The 26510-nt window shown below is 42.8% G+C and overlaps 1 protein-coding gene across 1 annotated transcript in view; it reads right to left on the bottom strand.

Annotated features, from left to right (window-relative positions):
• The window catches only part of LOC120949406 (neuroligin-3), an 83678-nt gene that overhangs the window by 56951 nt on the left and 217 nt on the right, over positions 1 to 26510 (bottom strand). Inside the window, exons 2-3 of the mRNA XM_049605168.1 lie at positions 24637 to 24820; positions 11413 to 13915 (exon numbers count right to left, since the gene is read on the bottom strand). Coding sequence (XP_049461125.1) covers positions 11413 to 11645 — 233 coding nt within the window. The 5' untranslated portion in view covers positions 11646 to 13915; positions 24637 to 24820. The remainder of the gene's footprint in view (positions 1 to 11412; positions 13916 to 24636; positions 24821 to 26510) is intronic.

Genomic DNA, 26510 nt, shown 5'->3' with positions numbered 1-26510 from the left:
GCCGTGCTCTCGGCAGAACCGACCGAACCTGGGATTGACTGTATAATTGCTAATTCTACAGTATCTCCGAATGAAATCATTTGGGCGTACGCTCGTTACGACTCTCGTGCTTACATTCCTGGGCTGCGCTGGGGGGCCACTTCCCGCCCGTTCCACATTAGTTATGCTTTTTCGGGCCGGTGTACGGGGGGTGTGAGAGTGCCCTGCCATGGCGGCGTGTGGCTCAAAACACGGGAACGATTGCTGTGCTTTCTCGCAAGCAGCACTACAACAACGCCGGTACAGCGCTTTGAGATTTATCGACAATGCTGAGAAGTTCGATTCCGATGGTAATTTATTTTACACAGTCCACAGTCCCACTGCCACACACACAAACAGGCCCAAAACCTCATCATAAAAGCGAGAAAGGGATGGGGGTCCCCAATTGGAATTGGGAAGGGCGGGAAGACACGGTCGCCCGTTGCCACACTGTGAGTGTGGCAGAGCTATGTGCCATGTTTACAAACACGCTCACAGTAGTCCTAATTTATGTGCAAACATGACGTTAATTATGTTTCGAGCCACACTGCGAGACAGTTGCAGCTTTCGGTACCGGCAGCCGAAAGTGTTGAAGTAGCCAGTTCCTCTCGCTACGTTTGGAGCAGCCGTAGGGTAGTCCACTTGCGAGGAGAGGACGTCAACCGAGATCGTTGAAATAGTTGTTCGTTTTGCTGAAGTGTGCTGCTAAGGTAAGGTAAGGCACAGCCACAGATAGATAAGGTTCGAACGTTGGCAAAATGGATCAATATATCTCTCTATTGGGAGAGTGATTAGCATGTTGGTTGGGTTTTACCCTCCAATGGGACAATTCCTTGATGTCGATGTAAATGAAGACATAGGAAACACTGTTTTTTTTTTTAATACGATATCTATATCCTCCACTCGAGTGGATACGCACGGATCTTGAGTGTAATTATAATAAGCAGAAATTGGAAGTGATGCTCTAAGCAATAGCATCTCTATCAGCACTTTATTTCGTTAATAAATAGTTGTAAAACGTAATAACGAAGCCAAACTAAATACAACTCTTGGATGATGAAAAAGTGATCTTGGACTTCAATCGAGCCGTTTGTTTTCTTTGATTAACAAGAGAAGTTTGCTGATTTAATTGGCAATTAATGCTTGATTTATACTTTCCTGCAATACGCACCAAAAGATAAACAAAACTTAAAAAAAACAATGACTCCGTACGTACTTGTTTGATCCAATTCATTTCTGTTCTAGTGAATGATGCTAAAACATCAATTATGTAGACCTTCCGAACAATGAAATGTATCTTCCTCGCGTTGAAAACTTAGCAGCACCAACAGCTATTTAACTTCTGCCTTGGCTGCGCTGTTGCTTTATTGTTTATGTTTCGATTCCATTATCATTAAAATCAAATCAAACAATAGCCACCCGCAAAGGCCATTGCTGCTGGCAGCCATGGCAGCCGGGAAAAAGTTTGATAGACTTTGAAAAGACTTTTTTTTAGAAAAAAGCTATATTCTACTTCTAGTCAATAGTGGCGTCGTTCGGTTAAGGTAATGCTATCACTGTGGACAAAACTGATACCAAACGGTAATTAGCTTACACACTTTTGGTAAAAAAAGGAAAAAAAAAGAATTCCCTGCGATGGAGAATGCGAAGAAAAAACTAAATTTTGTCTGCCAGCTCACAGCACGAACAAAACCCATCCATACAGAACACAACTTTCATAAACTGTTCCTAAGCGCAAAGTTTTGTTCAATGTACCAAGGACAACAAAAAAAAAGGAAGACTGTCAGCCGGCAGACATCAGCCGAGTGGAGTAACTTCATTGGAAAAATTCGCAACGCTCATCCTAGCCCTAGCCCTAGCCTGCCTGCCTGCACTGAAAAGCCCAGCTCGAATCGATTGCAAAGCGGAACGGTGAATAGGATTGACGCATCAGGGAGCAACTGACGAGAAACGGAGGAGAAAAAAAAACTTTCGATGCGTCAAGTTTTCGATTACCGCCGGCGAACGCGTCACGTAGCTTCGCTGCAGATTGGCGGAAAGTTTGCCAACGCCAGATGGCGAAGGTGACCGTAGGATGAGGTTGATGCCGGAGGAAGGCCACACAGAGGGCGCATACTGTTTTCCACCGTTTGCCTTTCGCTGCACTTTTTGGCTTTTCAATCGCGTTGCCGTTATTGTTGTTGTTGAGTTCGACACATACCTGTGCGAGATCAAGTGTGAGAGCAAGTAGCGAAAAGGGAATAAGCAAATTGAGTTAGCAAACTTTATCTTGAGCGTGTTGTTTGATCGTGAAATGTTTGCAATAATGCAAGGGCATTGTATGGGATTTAGTACAGCACTAGGCTACCGTACGGTGGCGTGCAAAAGTGTTGTTAAATGCGGGCTGAGAACTCAGGAGAAAAAAATCCGTACCAATAACTGGCGATCAATTTTTCCGGAATGCTTTCATGAACTATTGAGACAGACTACGAACAAATACCAAATACAAACAAATAAGTGGTACAATTTTTTTTTCTTCTTGCGAATGCAAATTGTTTGCTTTCACGCAGGAATATTTGATGGTAGTAGATAAGGTATTGCAATGATTTTGAATTCATAAACTTCCAAGGAATATTGCACGTTACACAGGCTAGAGTCATCAAAAGGCGTTGTATTCTTGGATGTACAAAGTACGGTTTTTTTTTATTCAAATGTTCCTTTTTTACTACTATTGTTTTTAGGGAAACAATAAAAATACCACCCAATACGCAGGTGTAATTGGCACAACGTGTTGTGATTGATTTGAATGTAAATAAGACGCGATGCGTCTGTCTATCACGTCCAATTAGCTTTGAGCGGCGCACAGCACCCTCAGTTTGCGAAACGTTAAAAATACATGAAAGTCAAACAAACATTGATTTAGAATTGTTAAAACAGACACCGCCGATGTCAAGCTGTTGGCGTTTTGTTGACTTTATTAGTGCCGTTTGCATTCAGCGGCACTCACAATGATTCACGCTTTGTACGCAAGATGTACACGTTGAGTGAAAGCTTCATGAAAAATTCACAAAATTTCTCGCCTTTAAAATAGCACAGCGACGAGACTAAAAACAATGCAATACCAAAGAGTCTATAAGCGGTTGCGATTGGTTTGGGGGAACAGCTCCAACAAGAAGTAAAAGTCTGGCCCCTGAAATTATGAAGCGAACACAAACACTCCAAAAACACCAGGCGCCTCCATCGGCAGCTTTCTATTTTTATGGTTATGAAATATTAATGATTGCTGATAAATTATTTGTAACACACAGTAAGTGTGCATTTCACCCCAGCCACGTTTTCGCCTGCACAAAATTAATGGCCCAATAATACCACTCGTACGCACAGCTCAGCATCAACGCCCAACATGCTGCTCGAGCTGACCTTGGGGTGTGAAATCATGCTCATCCTCACGCGCGGTAGTCCGGTTTTGTGTGCAGCTCTATTGATGGGGCCAAATTGCACGGACGTAAACCCGGAATGAAAAATTACTTCGATGAGCCCGACAAAAGCCAAACGACCGTCAGCCAAACTGACACCATGCGATACAATTTGTGCCGAAGTGGAACACGATGCCTGCTGGCTGTAGGGCCCGCACCATTACTTTGCTAAATGCCTTTTCGTCGCGTCAAAATGCCACTCCGTGTCTGTCCATTATGCCTGCCACATTTACCCTACCATTTCTTTTTTTTTTGGTTCCAGTACATACCAACCAACGCGGGTAAGACTGAGCAGTAAGCTTTGCGGACTAAAAGCCTTTAGCTTTCTCGTGCTTTCCGCCTCCCTTTGTTTGGGTCTCGACGATTGTCCATTTAGACGCTGGCGTTTGTGCATGTATGTGTTTGTGTATATATTTAGAGAAACTTAGGGCTTACTGTGGGCCACTTTCGTTCGTGCGATTGCCGATAGCCATTGGCGCCAGCGCTATTAAGGGAGCTCCACGGTCGATGGAATAGACGGGCGTTTCAGTAGGGCGACTCTGCAGAACCGCGTTGACCGCGACTAAGAACGAACCGTACAATCCAGCGGAGTGAAGAACGGTATCGACGCTATTTCTTCAAGTTCCATCGCTTTCGTTTTAGCTTTCATTCGACCGAGTTTGCTGTGTATAATCAATATTTTTGTACATTTTGTACGTACTGCACACAGTGAATTGCCCTTGTCAATGGTAATTCTGTCCAAACGTGAGATTGTTCGTGTTGCTTGGATTGAGTTTTCTAACGAAAAGCAAAAATAGTACAACACGGTAAGCTTTTTGTGTAAGCTTTTGGATGAGGCAGCTTGGCACGTAGCTGTATTAGCCGGTGAGTAATAGGATAATAGTACCAAACAAGCATAACGCTGGCAATCATCGATGTTGATGTTCTTAGAGCAGGATGTTCTGGAAATTCTGGGGAAAATAGCTGTTTATCTCCTCAATTGTTTTTGTTCGCCGTAAAAACAAAACGAATTCCCGGCAGATACAAATAAAACTGACATCAAATTATCTGATCAACTGATTCTACCAAAAATGGCATCACTACAGCAAAGCCAAACACATCGTTACTGTACAATTTTTTCTCCAATTACATGGAAAATTGATAAAAATTACATCTCACACACACACACACACGAATGCAGCACAAGTCAGGCGAAACAAACTTTTAACAACAACAAACGCTGCAGTAAGGCTCGCAAACTTTTATTGCCTAAGGTTCACGTGCTCGGCGAGCGTGTGAAAAAAAAACAAAAACATTTCCAAACGGCCCACCCGTTTTGCAATTGTCGGCCACGGTTTATAGCTGCATGGTAATAGTGTGATGGTATGTTAGCTATTTTTGCTACACGCTTACAGCCCAGCAAGAGCAAAACGATTTTAGTGTGGCCGTCGGGTGGCCTCTCTTTTGGACGCACAAAAAAGCTAAAAAAAAAACAACACCCCGAAAACGAAACGAACCGTGCCAAATTGAATAACAAGAAGAATGATGCCCGATGAAAGCAAAAGAGCAAAACAAAAAAAAAAACAACAAAAAAGCACAAAGCACAAGAGGCATTGCTGGCGAAAGTAAGGCGTCTGATTTTTCCACGAAACAGCAATACCGCCAATGGTGTCTCGCAACTGTGAGCGAGGTCACGCGTAGCGATCCGCCCGGTGGCGGAACAGTTTGGGGAAATCATTATTGGAGGCCAGCAGCAGCAGCAGCAGCAGCGAGAGTCGGTCGAGTGGAAAATATGCTCGTACTGGAAAATTGTTACAAGGCCCGTTCTTACGACGTGCTATGCCCCACCATGCATGACGTAAATGTGTGTCTGTAAGCGTGTGTGCTGTTGTAGTGGTTTTTTTTTCTTTGGTTTTGTTTTCTTTGGCAAACCAACAATAACAACACGCTGTTTATGGTCAAACGAGCATTTCTTAAGTTTCAGATACTTTCGTCTGATTCGACCAAAAATACGATACGAGAGTGTGCGCAAGAAATCGTTTTACACGTCAACATTATGGCTGCGCAATTTCATTTTGTTCAGGAAATGCTCGATGAACTTATAGGCTCACTTGAATTAGCCCATAACAGTGTTTAAACACTGTTTTCAAACTCATCCCGATTGTCTCTTCTTGTGTGCAATACGGGATATGGTGCAATAAGAGATGAAATGTTGATAACAGCGGCATGTCTGACGCAATTAAATAAAACATCTAAAAGCTGTATTATTACATTTTTTTGAAATCTGGTTTTATCTTTTTTGCAAAACAGCATAATTTAATAAAAAAAAAAAAACAATACACGAGCAACAACGAATGAGCGTATACTCACAAGTTTATTGGGGTTGGAAAAATCTTTAAATTTCGCCCGTGATTTAGTAAACAATGGTGTTTGCTTGATTTTAATAAATTAAAACTGTTTGCCACACCAAAAACTGAATTAAATCTTGGCTGTCTTTTTAATAAAGATTTTAGAAGCAAAATGAAAACTATTGGACGAATAATATAAATCTAATATGTGTTTTAAGTCTGTTTTTTCTACCAAAATCCGATAAAAACTGTTTCTACAATAAGACTTCAAATCTTGTATGTTTAGTATTATTTCAACCATAGTTTCAACCAGATATGCTACATGACTTTTTGCAGTAAGCAATATGTGGACCTGGTTGGCATAAAACCATCACACAAACCCAAATTAGTCCAATGGAACAAAACGCAACCACCGCCAGTAAGTGCCAATCGGCACATTTGCTCCACGGTAATGCTATGCACGAGAAAAACGTTGACAGCGCAGCATTATACTGCCTGTTCGCTTGCAAAAAAAGAGAAATAAACAAATTGAAAGTGTCATCCATGGCACAGATTTACCACACTGCGCTATTACCATGTTTGCAAAATGAGAGAAAAGACCAGGTGAGAGAAACGTGACCGATAAGGGAAGCGTTCGAAATTCATAGGAAAATCAACATACACACTCAAAAACACACTCAAACACACACTCACGCGGCCTAACGGTACGGCGCAATGTGCCACGCTGCCAATGTTCGTGCGTGTGACAAATAAAACCGAAACGTGCTCCATTAGCTTTATCAATGCTACGAACGTTGCTACGATTGATTCGCATTAGTAGCACCAGCAAAAAGGGGTACGAGAAGAAGAAGTAGTGGCTTAGCCTAGGCGTGGAAAATGTAAAAAGGTGAGTGAAAAACGCGTATGCAAATCGGCAACGGTGTAGCCGTGCTCGGTGCCACCGTTCTGCAACTCTAGGCCAGCTGCTTTACATGGCACATTTTTATTTCATGTGCCTCGCCGCACCACCGAGTCAAACGTTTGCCAAGCGCTGTACGCCTTTTCTTTTTTGGGTTTTTTTGTTGTACTATTTGGAACAAATAGGAAAAGCGGCTATGGAATCGTCAATCAAACTAGTTTATGTGCTATTTCATCGATTTCTCCGGGTTATGGTTTTGGTTTTCTAGTGGTTTTTTGTTCGTACGCCGAATCAGGTCGCAAGAGTGTATTTGACTGTTGCAAGGCCATTCGTGATTGACAATAAATTACGGTATGGCAAAGTGCCACGGAATGTAATGATGAGGATAAAAACGAACGCTTTGAGGATACTCGACTGTTCGACTAGTCCTGTTAACAGTCTTATTTCATCAGTCCAATATTTTTAGGTTATATAAAGGTTTGGCAAATGTTATTTTACGTTTCACTTTTTAAGATACAGATGTTTTTGCCTTTATTGTTTTTATAATACTGGCCTATGCTATATTTTAAGCCAGTAGGCTGAACATTCCAGCCTGTCAATGGAACAGTATTCAGCATCCGGGTTGTATCCATTTGACTGTCACGCTCTGCCATACTAGATTTCAGCAAATATGAACAAACAAAGATGCGATTAAAAATATTGTTTTTCATTTTTCCGTTTAAAATGAGTTATAGAGCTATTTTTAAACTTAAAATATCGATTAAAATAATTTGTAACCTTTCTTGACACAAGACCCGATTATTAAACACAAATTGTAAAGACAAGATGTCAAAATCGGAAGATTTGTAATATGACAGCCGTTTGTATTGTGTGCTCGAAACATAATATTTGACGAAACACAAACTCACAAGCACACTGCCAAGATATGTATTATGAAACACAAACGGAAATCCAAAACTGTCAAACTGCTTTCCGCCAGCTTTTTGTCACGGAAAGGCGCCAATCTCAGATTGTTTGACCAACACAACACAACAGCAGAGTTGTTGCTGTTGCTTTCACGACAAAATATAAGTATTTTATTTCAGAGGATAATCAAATTTTACCATTTTAAACAAACATATGTGTACTGCCATATCCATACAAATGGCGATAAGCTGGAGATACTGGCAGCGTGCTGCTGTTTTGGGTTAAGAAGCTGCTGTTATTTCCTTCCTCTGTTGTTCTTCGATGGTAGTCAAAAGATGAAGGGCTCATGCACCCGGTTTGCGTTCAACAGCAAAGGATTCCAGCAACTTCTTCAGTGAGTGACTGCTTCAACAACCAACAGCATAGGCACATGTAATTATCACATCTAATACTGCATACACTTTTAGGAATAACAAAGACGAGGAGGGTTCGATTTCCACCAGAATGTCAAAGAAAATTTCTGCTATCGTCACTTACGAAGTGGGAGAAACTCATTTCGATGTTTTAAACAAGAATTGTTAGTTTGATAAACGATCGTGTCTTAAACAAACTTGGTTACGTTTTTTATTTTGATTTTTAACATTTTGACACATTGACCAAGGCTTTGACACAGCTTTAACGAAATAAAAAATTTAACGAAACTAGTCTGTCTCAAGAACGGTTTCAAAATGCATACCTATTTTCCGTTTGTCTTGACGCACTTGTCTTGTGTCTTTTCCGTTTGTGTTTAATAATCGGGCCTACAATATGTATAGTTCAGTAACAAATCAATCCTTCATTAGCTAACCTGATCGAGTCTGCGACGAATCGGCTTTTGTTTACACATTTTCAGCCTAAAATCTAAAAGCTAATTTGAGGTTAGTTTTGTGTATTGTTTTGTATGTAGTATTGGCATGATTTCAGCCGGCAAGTATCAAACTCCATATAAAACAACTGGCTAATATCGTAAAAGTCCCTTACTACTAGATTAATTCCGAAGATCCTTCCACAACCACAGGTATGTGGTAGTTTGTGTGTGTGTGTTTTTTTCTCGCTTGTGTTCAGTCAGGCATACTTTTAAACTTTTTCCAAGTCATAATTTAAAACGTATCAACAACTTTTCGATTCACTCGCACCGGCGGATGTGAATCCTAGGTCCAATCGAATTGTAACCATCTGTTGGTAAAAGTTCTAGGAACTTGCTCGAAACAAAAAATCCAGTGCGTTTCCATCCCCTGAACACAATATGAACGGTGTTAGATACATTTTGCTTGCCTTCCCTCACTACACGATCGTACCCATTCCATTGTGCCCTTTGAGAGGAGAAGTTTATAAATAGATTTTCTCCCGGGGGTTTTTTGGCGTGTGTAATGTCATGGCTTTTCACGTATCAAACCGATGTCTTGCTTCGGGCGATATGTTTCGCAGAACATCAAGCTACCGGTATATATATGTTTTTTTGTTGTACGCTCTACAAACGCTTCTCAGTAACAAAGTTGTGCGTTCGAGCTTTTACCGCAAAAGACATGCTGCAAACAAACCGCACCGCAAGGATGCCACTGCACGGTGGTATATGATTATAGTTTTGCTCGGGATAACGTTTGCCGAGTGGTGCATTGATTGAATTAAACTTTTGCACAATATCACTGTTGTAACAAGCTTGACAGCTGCAGCATTGGAACTTTGGGGAGTAAAAGTTCGTGTAGGATTTCTTCCAGTGTTACAAGTACTTTAACGTCATTCCTTTGCTGAATTATGTCAACCTGGTTGTTTGCAGGGTTTGTCTGCGAGTACGACACAAATTTTCGATACAAATGTTCAAGTATTTCTGATTCTTGTTTACGGTACACTTTATTCAGTGTCATATATACAATCGATGTATAATTCAGTATTACATTATTTGGCGAGATGATTGATTTATTTCAGCCAGGCTATTGACAATTGATTTCATGTAATGAACAAAGCACACCGTATAACACTCTGGGACAAATTATCAGAACAATACTGTGTATTCGTGTAAAAGAGACTGTTATTTCGCCCAAAATCAACTTTATGATGAATCCGTATTACTTACAAATCAGAAATAGAAAGCAGAGCAAGTTTTAATTTACGATGCTTTTTGATTGACGGCATTAGAGGAACAAAATTTGACAAAACTACGGTCGGTGTCGTAATTAATGTTAATCTAAATAATACGAGGATACTCCAATGTAAATGCACCAACACTGAAGTGGAGTAAAAACTTATGCTGGAGTAGAAGTTGCATTAAATGACTCTCAATTTTATAGTTTAGTAGCCACGGTCCAGTGGGATGAAATTTGATTTAAAAAATTCTCTGTTTGGTGCAACATTAAATCGTCTCTCGGTAGTGAGTGCTACATTGACATTAAAATTTGAGAGTGATGAGAAAAAAAGAAGCGGTTCAAACTTTCTTTTTCCCTTTCAATTTTGCTTCTGCTGGTCTATGTTACTTGCTACCAAGTTTTCGTACGACAGTGTCAAAAAAAAAACGGACCGTGAATGGTGTTAATTGATAAATTACATCATTTATCACTTTTTGTTCAAGAACCTTCAGCAGCATAAATGCAAAACAGCTAACAAAAAAAGACTCCCTGCTGCCCGGAGGGATGCGAGTGGATAGAAAATCCAACAACAACAACAACAACAAAAACAGCAAAATAGCAACTTCCCACCCTGCAGTAGCGAAACCCTTTTCAATCTATGTCAAAATGAAAACATTCGTTTCTGGTTTATGCCAAGCAGTTCCTGTGCAGCACGACCAAAAAAGAGGCTTAGTAAAATTTAATAACAGTTTCGAAAATAAAAGTGACAGTGCCATGAAAGATTGCTCCTATTAAGCATGGAACGATGGGAGAGTAAGCGTACAGCAGTGACCGAAAAGTTTTTGATTAACAATAAAAGGATTCACCTATCAGCGTGACGTTTTACAGGGTTTCCCACGATTTATTGGTTGGTTCCCACGATTTATTGGTGCGTTCCCACGATTTTTTGGTCATTTCCCATAATTTTTTGGTAGCAACCCACGATTTATTGGTCGGTTCCCAAATATTATTGGTCGGTTCCCAAATATTATTGGTCGTTTCCCAAATATTATTGGTCGGTTCCCAAATATAATATAATATAATACCGACCAATAATATTTGGGAAACGACCAATAATATTTGGGAACCGACCAATAATATTTGGGAACCGACCAATAAATCGTGGGTTGCTACCAAAAAATTATGGGAAATGACCAAAAAATCGTGGGAACGCACCAATAAATCGTGGGAACCAACCAATAAATCGTGGGAAACCCTGTATGGTGAACGATTTTGCATCTTTTTGGGTGTTTGTTTTGTCCCATTTTTTAGTACATTAAGTATGCACGTTTGATATATCATTTGGTGTGAGTAATTTTTTATTATTTTCGTAAATATATTTTAATGTCTAGGCATTGAAAATGACATGGTTCAAATAGGCCATAGCAAAAGGGATAAGAAATGGAGACGCCCAGTATTTTTTGAAAATCGCTTAATATTCATCTATAAAATTGATTCACTTCCTTAACTATCACCTTGAATGATGTAATAAAGAAGAGTGTATCTTTTTTCTATGATATTGATCACAATATTGAAAACAAAACATTCCCCACAACAAAGTGTCCAAACGAAGGATAAACGCGCTAATGGAGGCGCCTGGTAATTGCAATAAAGTAAGTAAAACAGTATGACAATAACTCGAGCGGAGAAACGCACCCCCCACCTACCTGTTCATTTTAGTTGGCGGTGTGGCGTACGGGACGCCGAGGAACGCTTCGATGGGTTTGAGAAATTTGTATCCGTCCAGCGGCAGCACCAGCCCTTGCAGACGGCCGTACCGCGTCTGCACGATCCGGTTGCCGAGGCGCGAATTTTTGTACAGATCCATCGTGGCACCGTTCAGGAAGCGCACCAGCAAAAAATAAACGATGCAAAAGTACTGGAATTTCACGAACATCATGTTTCCGCTCGCTATCCGCTTCGGGCTTTGAAAACGACACCCAGCCCAGACACAGTTGCAAGTTACGACCAGCTGCAGTTAGGCTACTAGTCCGGCTAGACTATTGACGAAACGCGTTTGTTTTCTACGTGCTGTATCTACCCTCTCCACTATTTACAATCGGACGGTCAACTCTTCGAGCGGGGCGTGTATGCTTTGGGCGTGTGTTTCCGCGTACGGTTAATGGATTGGCGAGCTTCTTGCTTACGTATGAGTGTGTTTTTGTTTTGTTTTGCTACTTTCACGCTTTATGTTACTCCAACGCCAGCTGTTAAACCATTCATTCAACTGCCCATTAACATGAGATGTTTGTTTGTGGGGTAAATTATTCGCCGCACTTGCAGCCGGGGAAGCGTTTGCACTTCAGCTAATGCTTTAGAATTACTCGATCTACGTGACTCGTGCTCGAAGCGGATGCACATTGCGAGAGCGAACCGTATTCGCCTGGAAGGGTGGTGGTCGGTTTTTGCGCGTTTGCTGCACACTTCAAAACACTAGCTTAAATGGTGCAGTACTTCTGGACACACAAACACACACACACACTGTGCCGCTAAAACGATTTTTCTACGCGATCGCTAATGGCATCACTTAGGAAGAAAGCAGCTTGGTCGCTGTACTTGGAGGAAGTTTCTTGAGAAAACTAGCAGCGATGGTCGTTTTTTTCACTTTTTATCGTTTTTTTTCTTCACTCTCTCTCTCTCTCTATCACTCACTCGCTCCCTATCTACACTAAGCACCATCAAATGCGCGCACTATTAAAAACAACATTTTATGACGATGCTGTGCGCACTTGAATCGTTTCCTGCACCACGGCCGAGATTCCTTGATCGTTTCTATTCACTGTTTGCTCATCGAAAAACACTTTTTCCTCGCGCGCACTATCGCTACACACCTAGCCAGACTCGGTAATGATGATGATGATGATGCTGCTGCGGACGGTGGTGAAGCAGCCGTACGCTTCCTGGTTGAGAGCATTTTTCTGCTTTTAATGTGGCCCCACACCGTCAATCCGAAGCAATTCCGCTGCAATTTATTGACTCGTCGTTATTGGTGCACTAGAACTAATTGCAAACGAAATAGGGCCAACCACTGGCCCGGCCATTGGTCGACTGCCCGGACACGTCGAACCTTTGATGATTTCATTCGACCCTAGGCGCATTCCGATCGCCCCGAAGTGAACACTGTCGCAAAACCGGGTTCTGGTTCATTAGATGACGGGTGCAACGTGTTTGCTTGTTTGTTTGTTAGCCACCGGAATAGTGTTGGTGTCTGGTTCGCTTCCCGGTGCTTCATTAGCTGCGGAGCTCCATTCCCGTTTTCCCGTTGCCATTGGTGGAAAACGATTGTCACAAGCGATACCATCACACACTGTCTCATTAGCACTGTGAGAGTTATGAATGTTCACGCCGTTCGACCGTTTGCAGCGGAAGAAACGAATCGGATGATCTCACCCTACACACACACACACACACGCTACACAATGCTGGCTGCACTGTGAGCTTATCCGGCATAAACATAACCACACATCCACACTTGCTCGCCTTTTATTTCCGCCACAACATCTCGGCACACGGCAGCGCAGCGAAAGAAATTGCTACAAATCGCCAGGCAATAATCTTCCTCGGTCGTTTTTCTTCGCTCACAGTGGGAAACATTTTGTCAACAGCAAACGACCGATAAGATGCGCCCGACCGCTCTTTGTCTCGCAACGGACAACAATACACCAGCACACCCGGGGCAACACTTTCCAAACAGGTCCCGCGAGGCCGAACTGGTTCCGATGTGCAAACGTCCTCCGATTGGTAAGCGCACGGGCGGTCGAGAAACGGAACACTGCACAACACACTACGCCGTGTCCACCACCGTGTGTATCATTTATCAGTCCCGACCGTCATAAACAGCCATACTTAATGGTGCTGCGTCCATGGTGGACGACGACACACTGCCAACCACGGCATCCCCTTTGGGAGGAGGGTTTACTACATCGGCCAAGGTTGCGCCTCTACTGTACCACTGTCGCCACGATCGCTATCTGGGCATCGATGACTTTCGTTGAACTTTCGCTTCCGGGCTGGTGGTGCTTGCTGGTTTTTTGTGCCTGCTGTACCGTAGCGTGGTGCTGCTTCATTTTGTACATAATTGGGATTTGATTGCCGTCTACTGTTGTTCGTGCGTTCGCCGTAGCTGGTAGAAACATTCACGGTTGACGTTTCGACCGTGGTCCGGCGATCCTGAAATGAAATGGAGCAAGAGATAAAACAAAACAAGCGTTACATTGTAGCATTTTCTTGCTAAATTCCCATATTGGTACCAAAGCAAAGGAAATAGGAAGGATGAAAATAATAACAATTTTCCCGACTTACACTGTTAAAAAGAATATGAAAAGGAGAAAGTTAATAAATGGTTTATTTTTGGATGTGTTTTAGCTTTCTATTAAAATGCTGAATATCAGCCCAAAAGGCCTATGGGAATCTATTAAATTTGTTTTTCTTTTATTCATTTTAACTTGATTTTCACGGATTACATCGCCATAGCAAAAGATTCATTCATAATTAGGATAAAAATAGGAAATTATGTTCCAAACGGCAACAAGATTTTTTTTATATGAATACTTGCTCTTATTTATTTTTATTTTTCAATTGAAAAAATCACTACCTTTTGTGATAATTTTGTTTGAAATAAAGTTTTTTTTACAACCGGAGGTAGAAACGTAAATTTTAATTAGGAGTGTAACATATTCCCTTTATTTAAAAGGAAGGAAGTAATCGTTATAATACAAAATAAAATAAGAGAAACATGGTTTAGCTAACAGTCAACCTTGCAAAAATGTTCAATTGCTCATAGTTACTACTGGTAGCGCTCTTCATTCTTTACTGTCTGTAAGCCATTTTTCCTTTTTCCAAAATTAATTTCCCATTCAACGTGCTTGGTAAAAAAAAAGCAAAAAACGGCTAATTTATACAACTAATCAACAAACAGCAAACCAAAAGCACACATGCTTCAACCTATTAGCACAACCATGTCACTGGATTCCATTCCAGCCAGGGTAAACAAATTAAACTAGAAAAATCACTTCAGCAAACCTCTACAACATGTGCCGCCTTTAGCCTCCATTAGCATGCACGCTACAGACGTTCGCAACGAGCCCGCACAGGAAGGGGGTACGATATTAATTACAACGAAATAACGAGTGCGTTTTTACTATTCATAAATCTCCGCTGTTGGGCCACCTCAGCACGCTCAGGCAGCTCATTTGCAGGAGGTCAGTGGTATTGGTTAGTGTGTGCCACAACACACAAACTGCAAACAGAAGGCTCTGCAAGAACGGAACGGACGGTGGTTCGGGCAACCGCAGGCAACTCCCAGGACCGGCCAAACCACCGACGAACGACGAACGTACGAGTCGCTCGTATGCAGCTGGCTGTGTGACTCGTCAGTGGGTTTAGTTTTCGGTCGTTTCGGTGACCTAGAGCGGTTGGGCTGGTTGGTGGTCCTGACAGCACCATGCGCTTCCAGCGGCCGTTGGAATTGAGTGTTTTGGAACCGAGTCAAAAATAGGGTTTATGAGGTATGCCTTTTGCATGAACCGTGCAGCCCCGCCCCAGGAATCGCGAGGAAGTTTTGTTCCATTTACAGGAAAGGTATGGAATTGATTGGAATTAATGGAATTTAAAATTTCGTGTGGTACAAGTACGAAAAAAAGCAATCCATTTTGCTGGGTATGATTTCTGATTCGTTATTTATCAATTATCTGGAAGCTTTCCGAGCGATGGCATCGCTTCCATGGCGTTCCGTAAATTTTTTGTTTTGCTCGATGGATCTGGGAATGTTTGATGCATGATGTACCATGGTGGCCCGCTACGCATTCTCACGTGCTTTCATGCTCACAGTTGGTGGTGATGCAGTTGAACCCCACGACCCAAGGCAGAACAATTCCTTTTACCTGTATTTGTACGATACCTTCTCACCGTAATGCAATTGCACCGTACTGTGCAAATTTCTGTTCCAAATAAAGGCGAACAACGATGTAATGAATTGATTGGTATTACAGTGCCATGATGCTGTCCGGGTTAAGTGAAATGAATAATAATCATTAAGGGTTGGCAGGAATTACTCGCCACCCACCAGGATCCCGATGGCAATGAATAATTGGCACACGGGTGCTGTGTGGAAAAATGTGCCAGCAAACTGAATGCGCCCGACGCAAAAAATAACATAAAAAGCGTTCTCATGCAGAATGATGTAATACTGAGATTTTGATATGCGATACTTTCACTCCAGTGGAATTGATGATTGCAATAAAATGCTTAATGGAATGCAGCCGAAACCCCATTCCCTTCGCGACTTGAATTAAAGTGATGGAGGTAGTAAACATATTTAAACAAAGCTAAAGTACGGTACGTTATGCAAAGTACATACAGTTGGTATACCAACTTCTCCGAAACGATCGAAAATCCACTTACAAACTCTTCGCTCGCCCAACGGAGGAAGAGTTAATGGCTTGCGAGTGGAGCCGAATTTTTCATTCTACGAAATCGGAAGCCACCGAACGCAAAACTCTTTGAAGTTACGTTGGCGCTGTGAGGTTACCGTCACCTTAAAACGTCAAAAAAAAGACACGCTACGCCTAACGCTTTGCTTTAGAACGAAACCATCAACGCCGCACTAAGCTTTATTGAGGGTTTTTTTTGTGTGTGTATTACTGGTAAATGTAAATCCTCATTGCAAATGCCTCCATTGCCTCCAAATACCAGGAATGGAAATGTGTTTGAAATGAATTTAAAAGTGTTCAACCATTCCGAACACGTTATGGTTAGTGCGCGAAACGCAAAGCCTCCCCCCTCCTGGTTTACTGATCGAAGCCCCCTCCCAAATTCCATTGACCGTGTGTTTATTTATCGCGCCTGTGTTGTTTACGGTTTCTACGGATGCAAAATTAATTTAGTACAATCTGTTTCGGCCTGTTTTGTTCCACCGCCGAACCTTCGCCCGCTAGCTGGCTGAGATTAACGTGGAAAAGCTTTTACCTGAGCAAATTCAGTTACTAATCCTTCTTTATTTTCGGAACCATTGCGCAAACCCGACGTCTGGCCATGTTTACACTTGTCGTCTTCAGGCGTAGCGCCTATTGCCGAAGTTACAATTATGTTTGCGCTGTTAATCTTGTTGCGAAAGGTGCGTAGAATTTTGCGCAGGTGAATAGCGAATAAACGAGGTTTTTTTTGAAGATCAATATTATCTAAAGAAACAAGCTTTTATTTGCCCTTCGAGGTTGAGTGCCCAACCAGGAAAGCGATGGGATTTGCTAGCAGTAATTTTAACGGTTCAAAATGTTCATATTTTCTGCAGCATTGCTAAACGACAGGTCGTTCTCTACGTTTGCTGCGTAAGATGGACTTTTCCTGAGGCAGCACACGTGTACCACATCAGGCAAGCGAAAATACAATTACATTACAGAAAAGAAAGAAAAAAAACTCTCTCATCCATACGATAGGAAATGTGCGGGATTCGGGAAAGGAATTAGAACGACCGTATAAATCGAAGATGAACATTTTTCATTGATTTTCAAAAGCATCCCCTGTACATGTGCGGCCTTTGTACGGCCCCAGGGCATCCGTGTACGCACATATGTGGGGCTAAAATATTTCACTAGAAGAAAAAAACCAACGGAGGAAAACAAGCGGATAAGTATCCTTTTTATGTTGGTAGAACCTTTTTTTTTTGTTATGGTTTTTTCCTCTCCTTCTTTGCGCTTCTCGTTTCTTCGTTCGTGCCAACTGTTTAATAACACACATACCCAATGCATTGTACGGCGACCATATTTCGATCGTCTGTGTCATCCGCAGATGGGATTAGTGAACATTCTTTTGGGAAAGCGGCAAGCGATTGATTTAACGCTGGCGGTTGAATGCGGGACGGGCACCGATTGTGAAACGCGGTGAAGCGTTCGATACGTTTCTTATTGCTTTTGAAGTAGCTGAGAGTGGCGCTGAGAGCTGGGACCTTTAATTTATTTTGAAGATAAAAGCATTGCTTCGATTCCTTCTTCGAATGAGGTGAGTGTGGGGTTTCTAAAAGGATTAGATTGCTTCTGAGATTTTGGAACCGAGGAAACACGCAGCATAAACGGTGAGATAATTAATTTACAAGAAAATGTAACAAAACAAACGTTTCGTTCGTAAATGAATAAAATTGATGTAATTTTAATTCCAAAACAGTGCTAAGATCTTTTTCCAAGAATTGTTTGAACTATGACCAATAATCTTTGAATGAAACTGTGAGTTTAAAGACGAAACTTTCCCTTGTCCCAAGCGACTTACATTGGAGACATAGCCATCGTGTACATATTCTGATTCAATCAAGCAGCAACGCCTTCACCATTTCCCGAGAGTAAATGACGCAAAGGCGCCCGGACGCTCAGTCTGGCCTGTGTGGCATGGGCTACATGTGCAAAAGGGCACAGCAGTGTCGCTGTCCAAACATGCTTGCCTAAACATTCCTCTCTGCTTTCAAACATCGCCACACCATACCCCGAAGCCAGCGAGCGATCGCATGATGCATAATTGATTGCAAGTGTTTGGCACTTCCACCGTGAAAAGTGCCGGCACTTCGGGCATGCTGAAAGTGCGAAGCAGCGTAGCGTCGATGTACAGCAAACCCTGCAGCGAGCGAGCAAAAGCTGACGTACGGAAGTATTATCCATAGTTCGCTGTCAGGACTACTGATCATTTCCATGTTGTCAAGCAGAAAAGGCGACCATCCGAAAGGCTTCCGAACACATGGCACGCTACGCTCGGGAGCGGTGTACCGTCTGTGCTGCTTTGTTCGTTGCACGACACGAGGTTTGCGTTGTTAGGTGTGTGAAGGGGAAGCGGCACAAGTCGGTAAAAAACATCCATCATCTATCCGTGAGCAGCAGCTGAATCCGGTGCCAGTTGCTAACCGTGTTAGGGGTTGCGTATAAAAGCAGCTGTAAGGAAGACATTATCGATAACGTTACAAAAGGTTCCGTGTGGGAAGCCGACGAGACGAGACCATTGCAAGGAGGGGCACACGATTCTGATGGACCAGAAAAGGGCAAGCAATTGCACAGCTTCGAGGGTTTTCATCATCACCGTCGCTGCTGTGTACCGAGGACAAAGAAGGATAAAAGGAAAAGTGACAGCTACCTACACGACCCACCCGCTGGCAGGTAGAAGATTACCTGTTAATGGAGGCGGAACCATTACAGATACAATGTTGTATCTGACTGGGATACTGTGGGCTCGTGCCAAAATCCATATAACATACATATAGCGATGCACAAAACAAGTTCCATTTTGTACGTTGTTAAGATTGGTTTTGTTTGTAGAAACACAATTTATCAACAGGACGAAACGATTTTAAAGACAACAGCAAAACAGAAAAACAAGCTTTCTTGAATGGGAATAGAGAAGGGAATGAATGGTTTGGAGTGAATGGTTTCTCAAATATTAATTAATTCCTACTTCAACATTATCTTATAAGTCATTTAGTCGGCTAGACAGCTATCTTTACCAAATCTAACCATATCATGAGCATATTACTGTACAAGCCTACCAGAGCATATAAGCCTGATTGCCTGACGTGTCACGCTCTAAACAAATTTCCTTTTACATCGAAGCATCGATCTTTGGGTAGGGACGATAAATTTGCCCTCCAGACAGAGCCCACCAATAAGACGTATCACAACAAATGCTGCTTTCTCATCACTTTAGCCAGTCGCTCGAAGTGACTACACTCGCAGAAGAAATCCAGTGTCCGGGAGCTAAGCTAATACTTCTACTACCAACCAAGTGCGGTACCATCGCCGACCCTGAACGGCAACATAAATGACATTCGCCACCACTATCAGTACATCAGTCAATCGTAGTGAAGAAGTTTGGCTTCCCTGACACTGCCATTGCAGTGTGCTGCCTGGACCGTGTACCGGACCGTAGGCTCGAACTGGCCCGCACCCTCCAGCTCATTTGCAGAAACAACAGCAATTGCTCTGATTTCGGATAAGAATCGCATCATAAACAGGATAATCCAATTACTCAAAGAGACACATAACGGCACCGGGCTCTTGGCTCTTGTCGATGGCTGCCGATTGTGGAAATGGTCGGTCAGGGATAAATGCAGTGCACACTACTGGCTACATTTACCATCGATTGTTGCCTTTGGTGTCTTTGGCGTAGGAGAAGAACTAGTAGAACGTACGACTTATGGGCAGTGCGTTATTGTGACGATCTACTGGTAAGGAATTTACGAACCGAGTTTGCTCATCTAACGAGGATACTTTATAGCTATGTAGTACTATTCTGAGTATGGATTGGGTGTTTGCTTCAATAAAGGAACAAACAACGAATGATTTCAAGCGAACTAATGTAATAAACAGTATGGAAACAAAAATATAAACAGTCTTTGGATGTAAAAGCAATATTGCTTCGATAACGATAATTAGGGTAAAAAGGTCAAAACACTTCTAATTAATGTCTTAATATGCACCATTGTGCAAATTTTCAACCTATATTAATCAGTTTGGTCCGCTTCAACCCTTTGTATGGACGAGAGGTTTAACGATGAACAAACAAATGCTACCTGGATTTGAACTGGATTTGCTTTTGCAGGATTAACTAATTTATTTTGAAACGAATTTTTCTTCATTAAATTGGATTTGGCCAACAAGCAAATAAATTATCTTTAGAAAAAAAGACCCACTCCGAGCTAGCTAATAATACAACGAAAGTATTAAATTCGGTCTGGGCATTCTGGGCTCTGGGCCGCCACGAAAAAAAAAGAAGCAAAACAACACTGAACCGAGCTGAACGATGGCTGCAGCTTTATTCGAACGTGGAAAAAGTGGCAAAACATTCAACCCATTCTAACGGACGAACTAAGCGTGGCGATGGACGCGAGCCGAGTGTGTTAGGGTACTTTTGCCGAGCGAAATTGAATGATGGCCATAATAGGGTTCACGTGATTATGCTTTTTGCCCACCGCCACTGCCCGGCACGAAGTTGGCAACTCATCCCGGACGGAGCATGATCCCGACGGCACCATAAGGTTCTGGGCCGATAAAGAAGAAGGAGAAGGACGCTGATTTCCTAAGCGCTTTTTATAGCTGCTTTTCTAAGCGTGTTTGTGGATGTGCAGATTCCCTTTTCCCGCACACGAGCACTGATAGCCGCAGGGGAGGGACACGCGCGAACGTCAGTTTAATCCTTCCCCCGGGACTTTTGCACAGAAATGTGAAGTGATCCTCCATTCACTTGGGACGGTGACTAGAATGAAGCACTCCACTTGGCCGGTTTCAGTTGTTCTCTTCCTTTCCCCCCCCCCCATTCGCTCGCGGAAGAAGAAAACGCTCCCTCGTAAGGAAATCCCTCGACACTCAGATCACGCCCCGCGTGTGCTGCTGTCCGGGATTCCCGGGTCCCGTGTACGCCGGGTATGTAGTATGCAAAAATTTCAAATAACAAAAAATCCTCTCCCTCTCTCTGCTTTCCGGGCAACCGTTGTAACTCGGTGTGTGTGTGTGCAATGTTTCGCACCCCTCCCCGAGGGTATTTCACTGATCCAGGGTAGTGACTGTTTTCCGACAGTGGACCCGTTTCCCCCCACGTCAGCAGTTCCATCCGCTTGTTCGCTGTCTCTCGAGGGTTTTCCATCAACTGGAAAGGGTCTTGGATTTTGTTGTCACAGGATCAGGTCCACTTGTACGTTGCTTGAGGGTAATGGGAGAAAGGAAGTGTGTGTGTGTGTGTGAGAGAGATCCTGTCCTTATGCGGAATGTACAACCTTAGAGCGGGATTTAAAGTATTGTCCCTTTGCCCATGCATGAACATCATCACGAGCATCATCATGCTGACCGAATGTGTGGCAACAAATGAGGGAATCAATTTGTCCCGGGTCCACACAAACACACAAACACACACACAAACGACCTGGCTATGTCTAGTTGCTGCATGGGCTGTGTCTACGAACCGGAACTCGAAAAGGAAAGGATTGGTTCGTGTTTGGTTTTGAAATGAGCGTATCGTTTATCCCGCGCAGGAAGGTAGCCCGAACGGAAATAGTTCACAACGCACATAATGGCCCCTTTAAACATTGAGAACAAGGTCCTTTAAGTACCAAGTGCGTTTCACTGTTTCAGTGCACTCGGTTTTGGTACAATATTTACACCAAATACACGACGGATTCCCTTCCAAAAGCGTTGCCCGCAAACAGGCCTGTCAAATGGGTTACGGTGCTGTTGCGTTAGGCGCCATATTGAAGCTAGCAGGACAAACAGGCGACAGTCCACGGACCGACTTTGAAGTCTTCTCGACTGGACCGAACGGACGCAAACACAGTGCACCCTTGCAAAAGGGATTGTGATGGATTTTGACCCTTTTTGTTTTGTTTTGGTGTACTCATTGTCCCTACAAAAAAAAACAGGATTATCACGCTGATTCGTTAAGCTTTGAAGAATTTCGACAAAGGGATTAATTTTGTCGTTCTCAAATCGGTTCGCAGAAGCTGAAGTAGCTGAACGCGGTGGATATGCAATGGAAAATAATACGACAGTCGGCTCGCTAGCTAGGAATGTGTGACATTTGGAATTTGATTAAAAAATTCTAATCGTTTTATGCTTGGATAGAATAACAAAAAAGGACCCAAGCTAGTATAAAGTAAGAGCAAAAACAATTTTTTTTAATGTAAAACGTTGTAAAACACTGCCTGAAGGCACACTTCCAACCATTTCATCCATTTCAACTGCGGAGAATCTTAGAAAAACGTAAAACAAATCCACACCGTGCTGCGAAATGGCGTAATATCAGTTAAAAGTAATCCCACCCAACATCCCACGCTTTGGAAAGTGTAATTTAACTCCCAATCAACAACGATTTTCCCACCAACGAACGACAGACAACGAACGATTCCTGCGTTATGATAAGAAGATAGCGTCCATTCTAAAGCATAAATACACCTAACATCGATTTGCACACCAAATAAGTGTGTGTGTGCGATAGCGTGAGCTTTGCGTCGTGCATTAAGCAGTGAGAAAGACATCCATATTATCGTTAAATTTAACAGGGAATGCCGAGGGAAAGGAAAAACAAAATACAAAATAACATCTATCAGCCATTTCTATCTTCATCGGAGCAGGTAAATTGAGTTTTGTGGGTGTAAATGTGGTTTCGGTACGCACACGGCGGGTCACGTTGCCAAGCATCAGGGGAGCGTGGTATTTGAATTCATTTCTCAACCCACACCCAATTTCTCTTGTGGTTTTCATTTGTGTAACACTGGCTAAAAGCACGCGCTAAACATGAACGGTAGACAAAGGCTACAATGATACTACTGAGCGCAGAGCGTATTTTGCATGTTTTTTTAGTTTATTTAAACTGCTTTGGATTAGAGAAAAAAAGGAACATTATAAGGAAGTAAACATCCTCGAAAGTCGTAAGGTGGCATTATGGGGCCATATAATGCAAGACGGTTAGCCAGCTAAGCAGATTAAAAGTTAAAAATGGTCCCCCCGTCGGAGGCAACTTATGGTACATCCGTGCGCATAAATCTGTCGCTTTAGGAAGATAAGTAGAATTTATTTCGCGTAATCTCTGCCATGTGTGTAGGCAAACGGGAGGGTGGCGTATATCGTATTTGGAGTGGTTGGCGACATATGGTTGTTGGTAAATATCGCATTACGACGGGAAATTTGAGTAATTGTACCAGTTTAGCAAATCCCCATATGCAAGTTGTTGGGATTTATAGAGTAGATTGATGATAAATTTGTAATGCAAAAGATATCCCCACACACACACACACACACACACACACACACACACACACACACACACTTGCGGTGTAATTCAAATTGCCATTTTTCTTTTTTCACACAACCGAACATTCAACCACACATCGAGTGCCCTTGATCTACCGATAAACCTTCAATCGCCTTAGTATCAGCTTCGAAAACAGCGTCCATCCCCTCTGACTCCACCCCTCCTAAAACCCCAAACATTACCCCCTCCCCCCAACCCTCCCCGGCTTTTCACAGATCGCTCGCTGTCAAACGTTTTCAAAAGTCACAAAACTGAGCATCGGAAAATCGTCACGACCGCGGGTCTTACCGTCATCAAAACACTCTCCCCGTGCCCCATCGATCGCGGTTGTAAATGAAGCATAATGAGCAGCCGGTGTGGGCTTTCCACGAATTGATGGAATTAACATTTCATGGTTTTTCCGTCCCGCTACACGCTCACCTGCGTTCGCCCAGTCTGGCACGCTCATTATGCTCAGGTATCGAACTGGAAGGTGTGCGCTTGATGGTGCGTTTGCGTGCCCTCGGTTCCTCATCCTCGCCTTTCGGTTCCCTCGCTATTGGTTCTCCTCACCTTCCCCGAACGATCTAGGGAGATTAGGAATGGTTTGATGTAATGGTTTTGTGGTTGGGGGAAGGGAGCTGGGCGAGGAAACGTTTCATGGTCGGGTGCGTAGGTTGTGACGGTGTTACTGTTAACGGTGAAGGCAACACGGCACAGAGATTAAGCCATTTTCGGGCAGGTGGGAGGCGGTTGCGTCGAGGCGCGGGGTACGGTGATACAAATCGGGTGTCATTTTTCCGATGGGTTTCAACATTGATCGATTAGCAAGTGAGTGGAAGGAAGTGGGAACACATTTCCAGTTGCGTATGGTACGATACAGAATGGTTATGAGTTTGCTCGAATCATCTCGAGTGTCTTAATAATCTGTTTAACTTTGGGCAGCTACGTCGCGTTACTTGAGCTTTCAAAAACATACGAGTGCAATCTTTCTCCATGCTTTCAGGTATTTTGTTTAGGTTTTTTGTTCAATTGTGATCATAGATATAGATCTAATGAATGTGGTTGAGTAAAATCGAATAAAACAGTCATTCAAATTATACTTTAACATGAACATGCAAAACCACATTACTTCAACTTACTTCTGAGCTGATGCATCAATGCAACCGGAAGTAATTATCATAAAACATAACTACACTTATTTGCGTTTCTTTTTGTTTTACTACACACTGCTTTGAGCATTCAACATTGAGCTTCAATCGTAATCGTGTCACACATCACTGTCACTGGACTACTTTTCAGTACCACATCAACGTTACATCTGCACTTAAAATTAGGATTAGATAAAAAATGTGACCCATCATGGTAAACACTACACTACAAAGCTGATGAAAATATAGTACAATCACATTAAAACTCTCTTATCCATATCCGGTTGGAAAGAGGGGAAAAGATTAGGAATCAGACGATGGGAAGAATCATCTGGCACAATCTGGCACAGTGTTTTATGCGAACTCATTCACCGAAAGCTCCATCATCCAAGAGCATCATACGCTTTAAATCACACTGCACAACATTTCTTGAACCATATACGCTATATACTCCTCCCAAACAATACTCATCACATCCAACACACATCCAAAGACAACACACGTCATGTCACTTGCCAAGCAGCGATTAAAACAGGCAGTACGAACACATTGCATCATTTAACCCGTGCACAATTATCATGTTTTTGCTTTCTATTGCAACCATTTGTTGTCAGCTTTTCCACTTCATTTGCCATCCATCCAATCGGGATGATCTCATTGAAAACATTGTAAACAGCTTTGTCTACATATACAACACTGAGAGCTGGTCAGAGGGTTGGGCGGTGGAGCAATTTTTTTTTTAACTCCCTTTTCCCTTTTCACATTTTCCCTTCCCGAGCCCGATGTTTTCACTACCGCACCACACTCTCCCAGCGGGCGCAGAGGCATGCAAACGGGTTGCTTCTGCTATGCCTTTCGACCGGAATGATAAACTCCTCGGGGGAAGAAAAATCCATCCAGCATCCCGCACGTATTCCGTTTCTGTGTGTCGTGCCGTCATGAAATGTCACACTTTATCCTGCTGTGCTGTGTGTGTGAAGGCAGCGTACGTAAAGCGCCCTCTCGTGTTGGGTTAGGTACGGGTCTGGGCCCGGTGAGCAGATGGGGAAGTGAAAGAGAAATAGGTTAGTAGCACTAGCGGGAGAGAGACACCCAGTCGCTGCTCCACAAGGAAAGTCTACTCTCTGTCGCTCGCTTCCCTATGGCTCTCTTTCTCTCTCTCTCTCTCTCTCTCACTCTCTATAACAAAGATAACATTTTTTCCTTTTCTCACGAAACCATTGCCATTTTCACTCGCAATTCTCTCACACACACACACACCTTCGCTCACACATGGAAAACACTTCTCTCGCAGTAATTCACCGATGTTTCGTTTTAAGGTTTGCACAAATCAATACAATTTGAATGCTTTGCCAAACCCTTGCTGTGTTGTTCTCCCGCAAAGCGTATCACAATTTTCCACTCATTTTTTAACTATTTCCTTCTAATCCAATACGTTCGCTTTCCATTCAGTCTGCACGCACACACGCAGCATGCTCTGAAGGTGTGTCAAAGCGCTGACACTCTCACGCACGCATGTTGTCATTTCCATCTGACGTTTCCACACTGAGCTTGCAGTTTTGACAAATGGAGTTTACTTGCAGCTGAATTCCAAAACCACACACACAGACACACAAACCTATACACCGAGTTCTACCGAGCAATTGCAACTGTGAAGGGTGACAGTTGCACAGATGTCCAGAATCCAGAAAACGCCCGCAGCACCACTACCAAACCTTGAAACTCACAGGAAGCACAGGGAAAAATCACAACAAGATGGAAGCCCTGCGCTTTCTTGCTCCCTCTTCTCTGCCCCACCTCTTGCAGATCCTGGCGGTGAGTGGGCAGGGAAGAATGGCCGGAGCAAGGAGTGAAATTTGGCGCTG

The sequence above is a fragment of the Anopheles coluzzii genome, chromosome 2, assembly GCF_943734685.1.
Source record: "Anopheles coluzzii chromosome 2, AcolN3, whole genome shotgun sequence".
In the NCBI taxonomy this organism is placed as follows: domain Eukaryota; kingdom Metazoa; phylum Arthropoda; class Insecta; order Diptera; family Culicidae; genus Anopheles; species Anopheles coluzzii.
The sequence above is the reverse complement of the archived record's forward strand: the minus strand, read 5'-3'. Positions and strand labels throughout refer to the sequence as shown.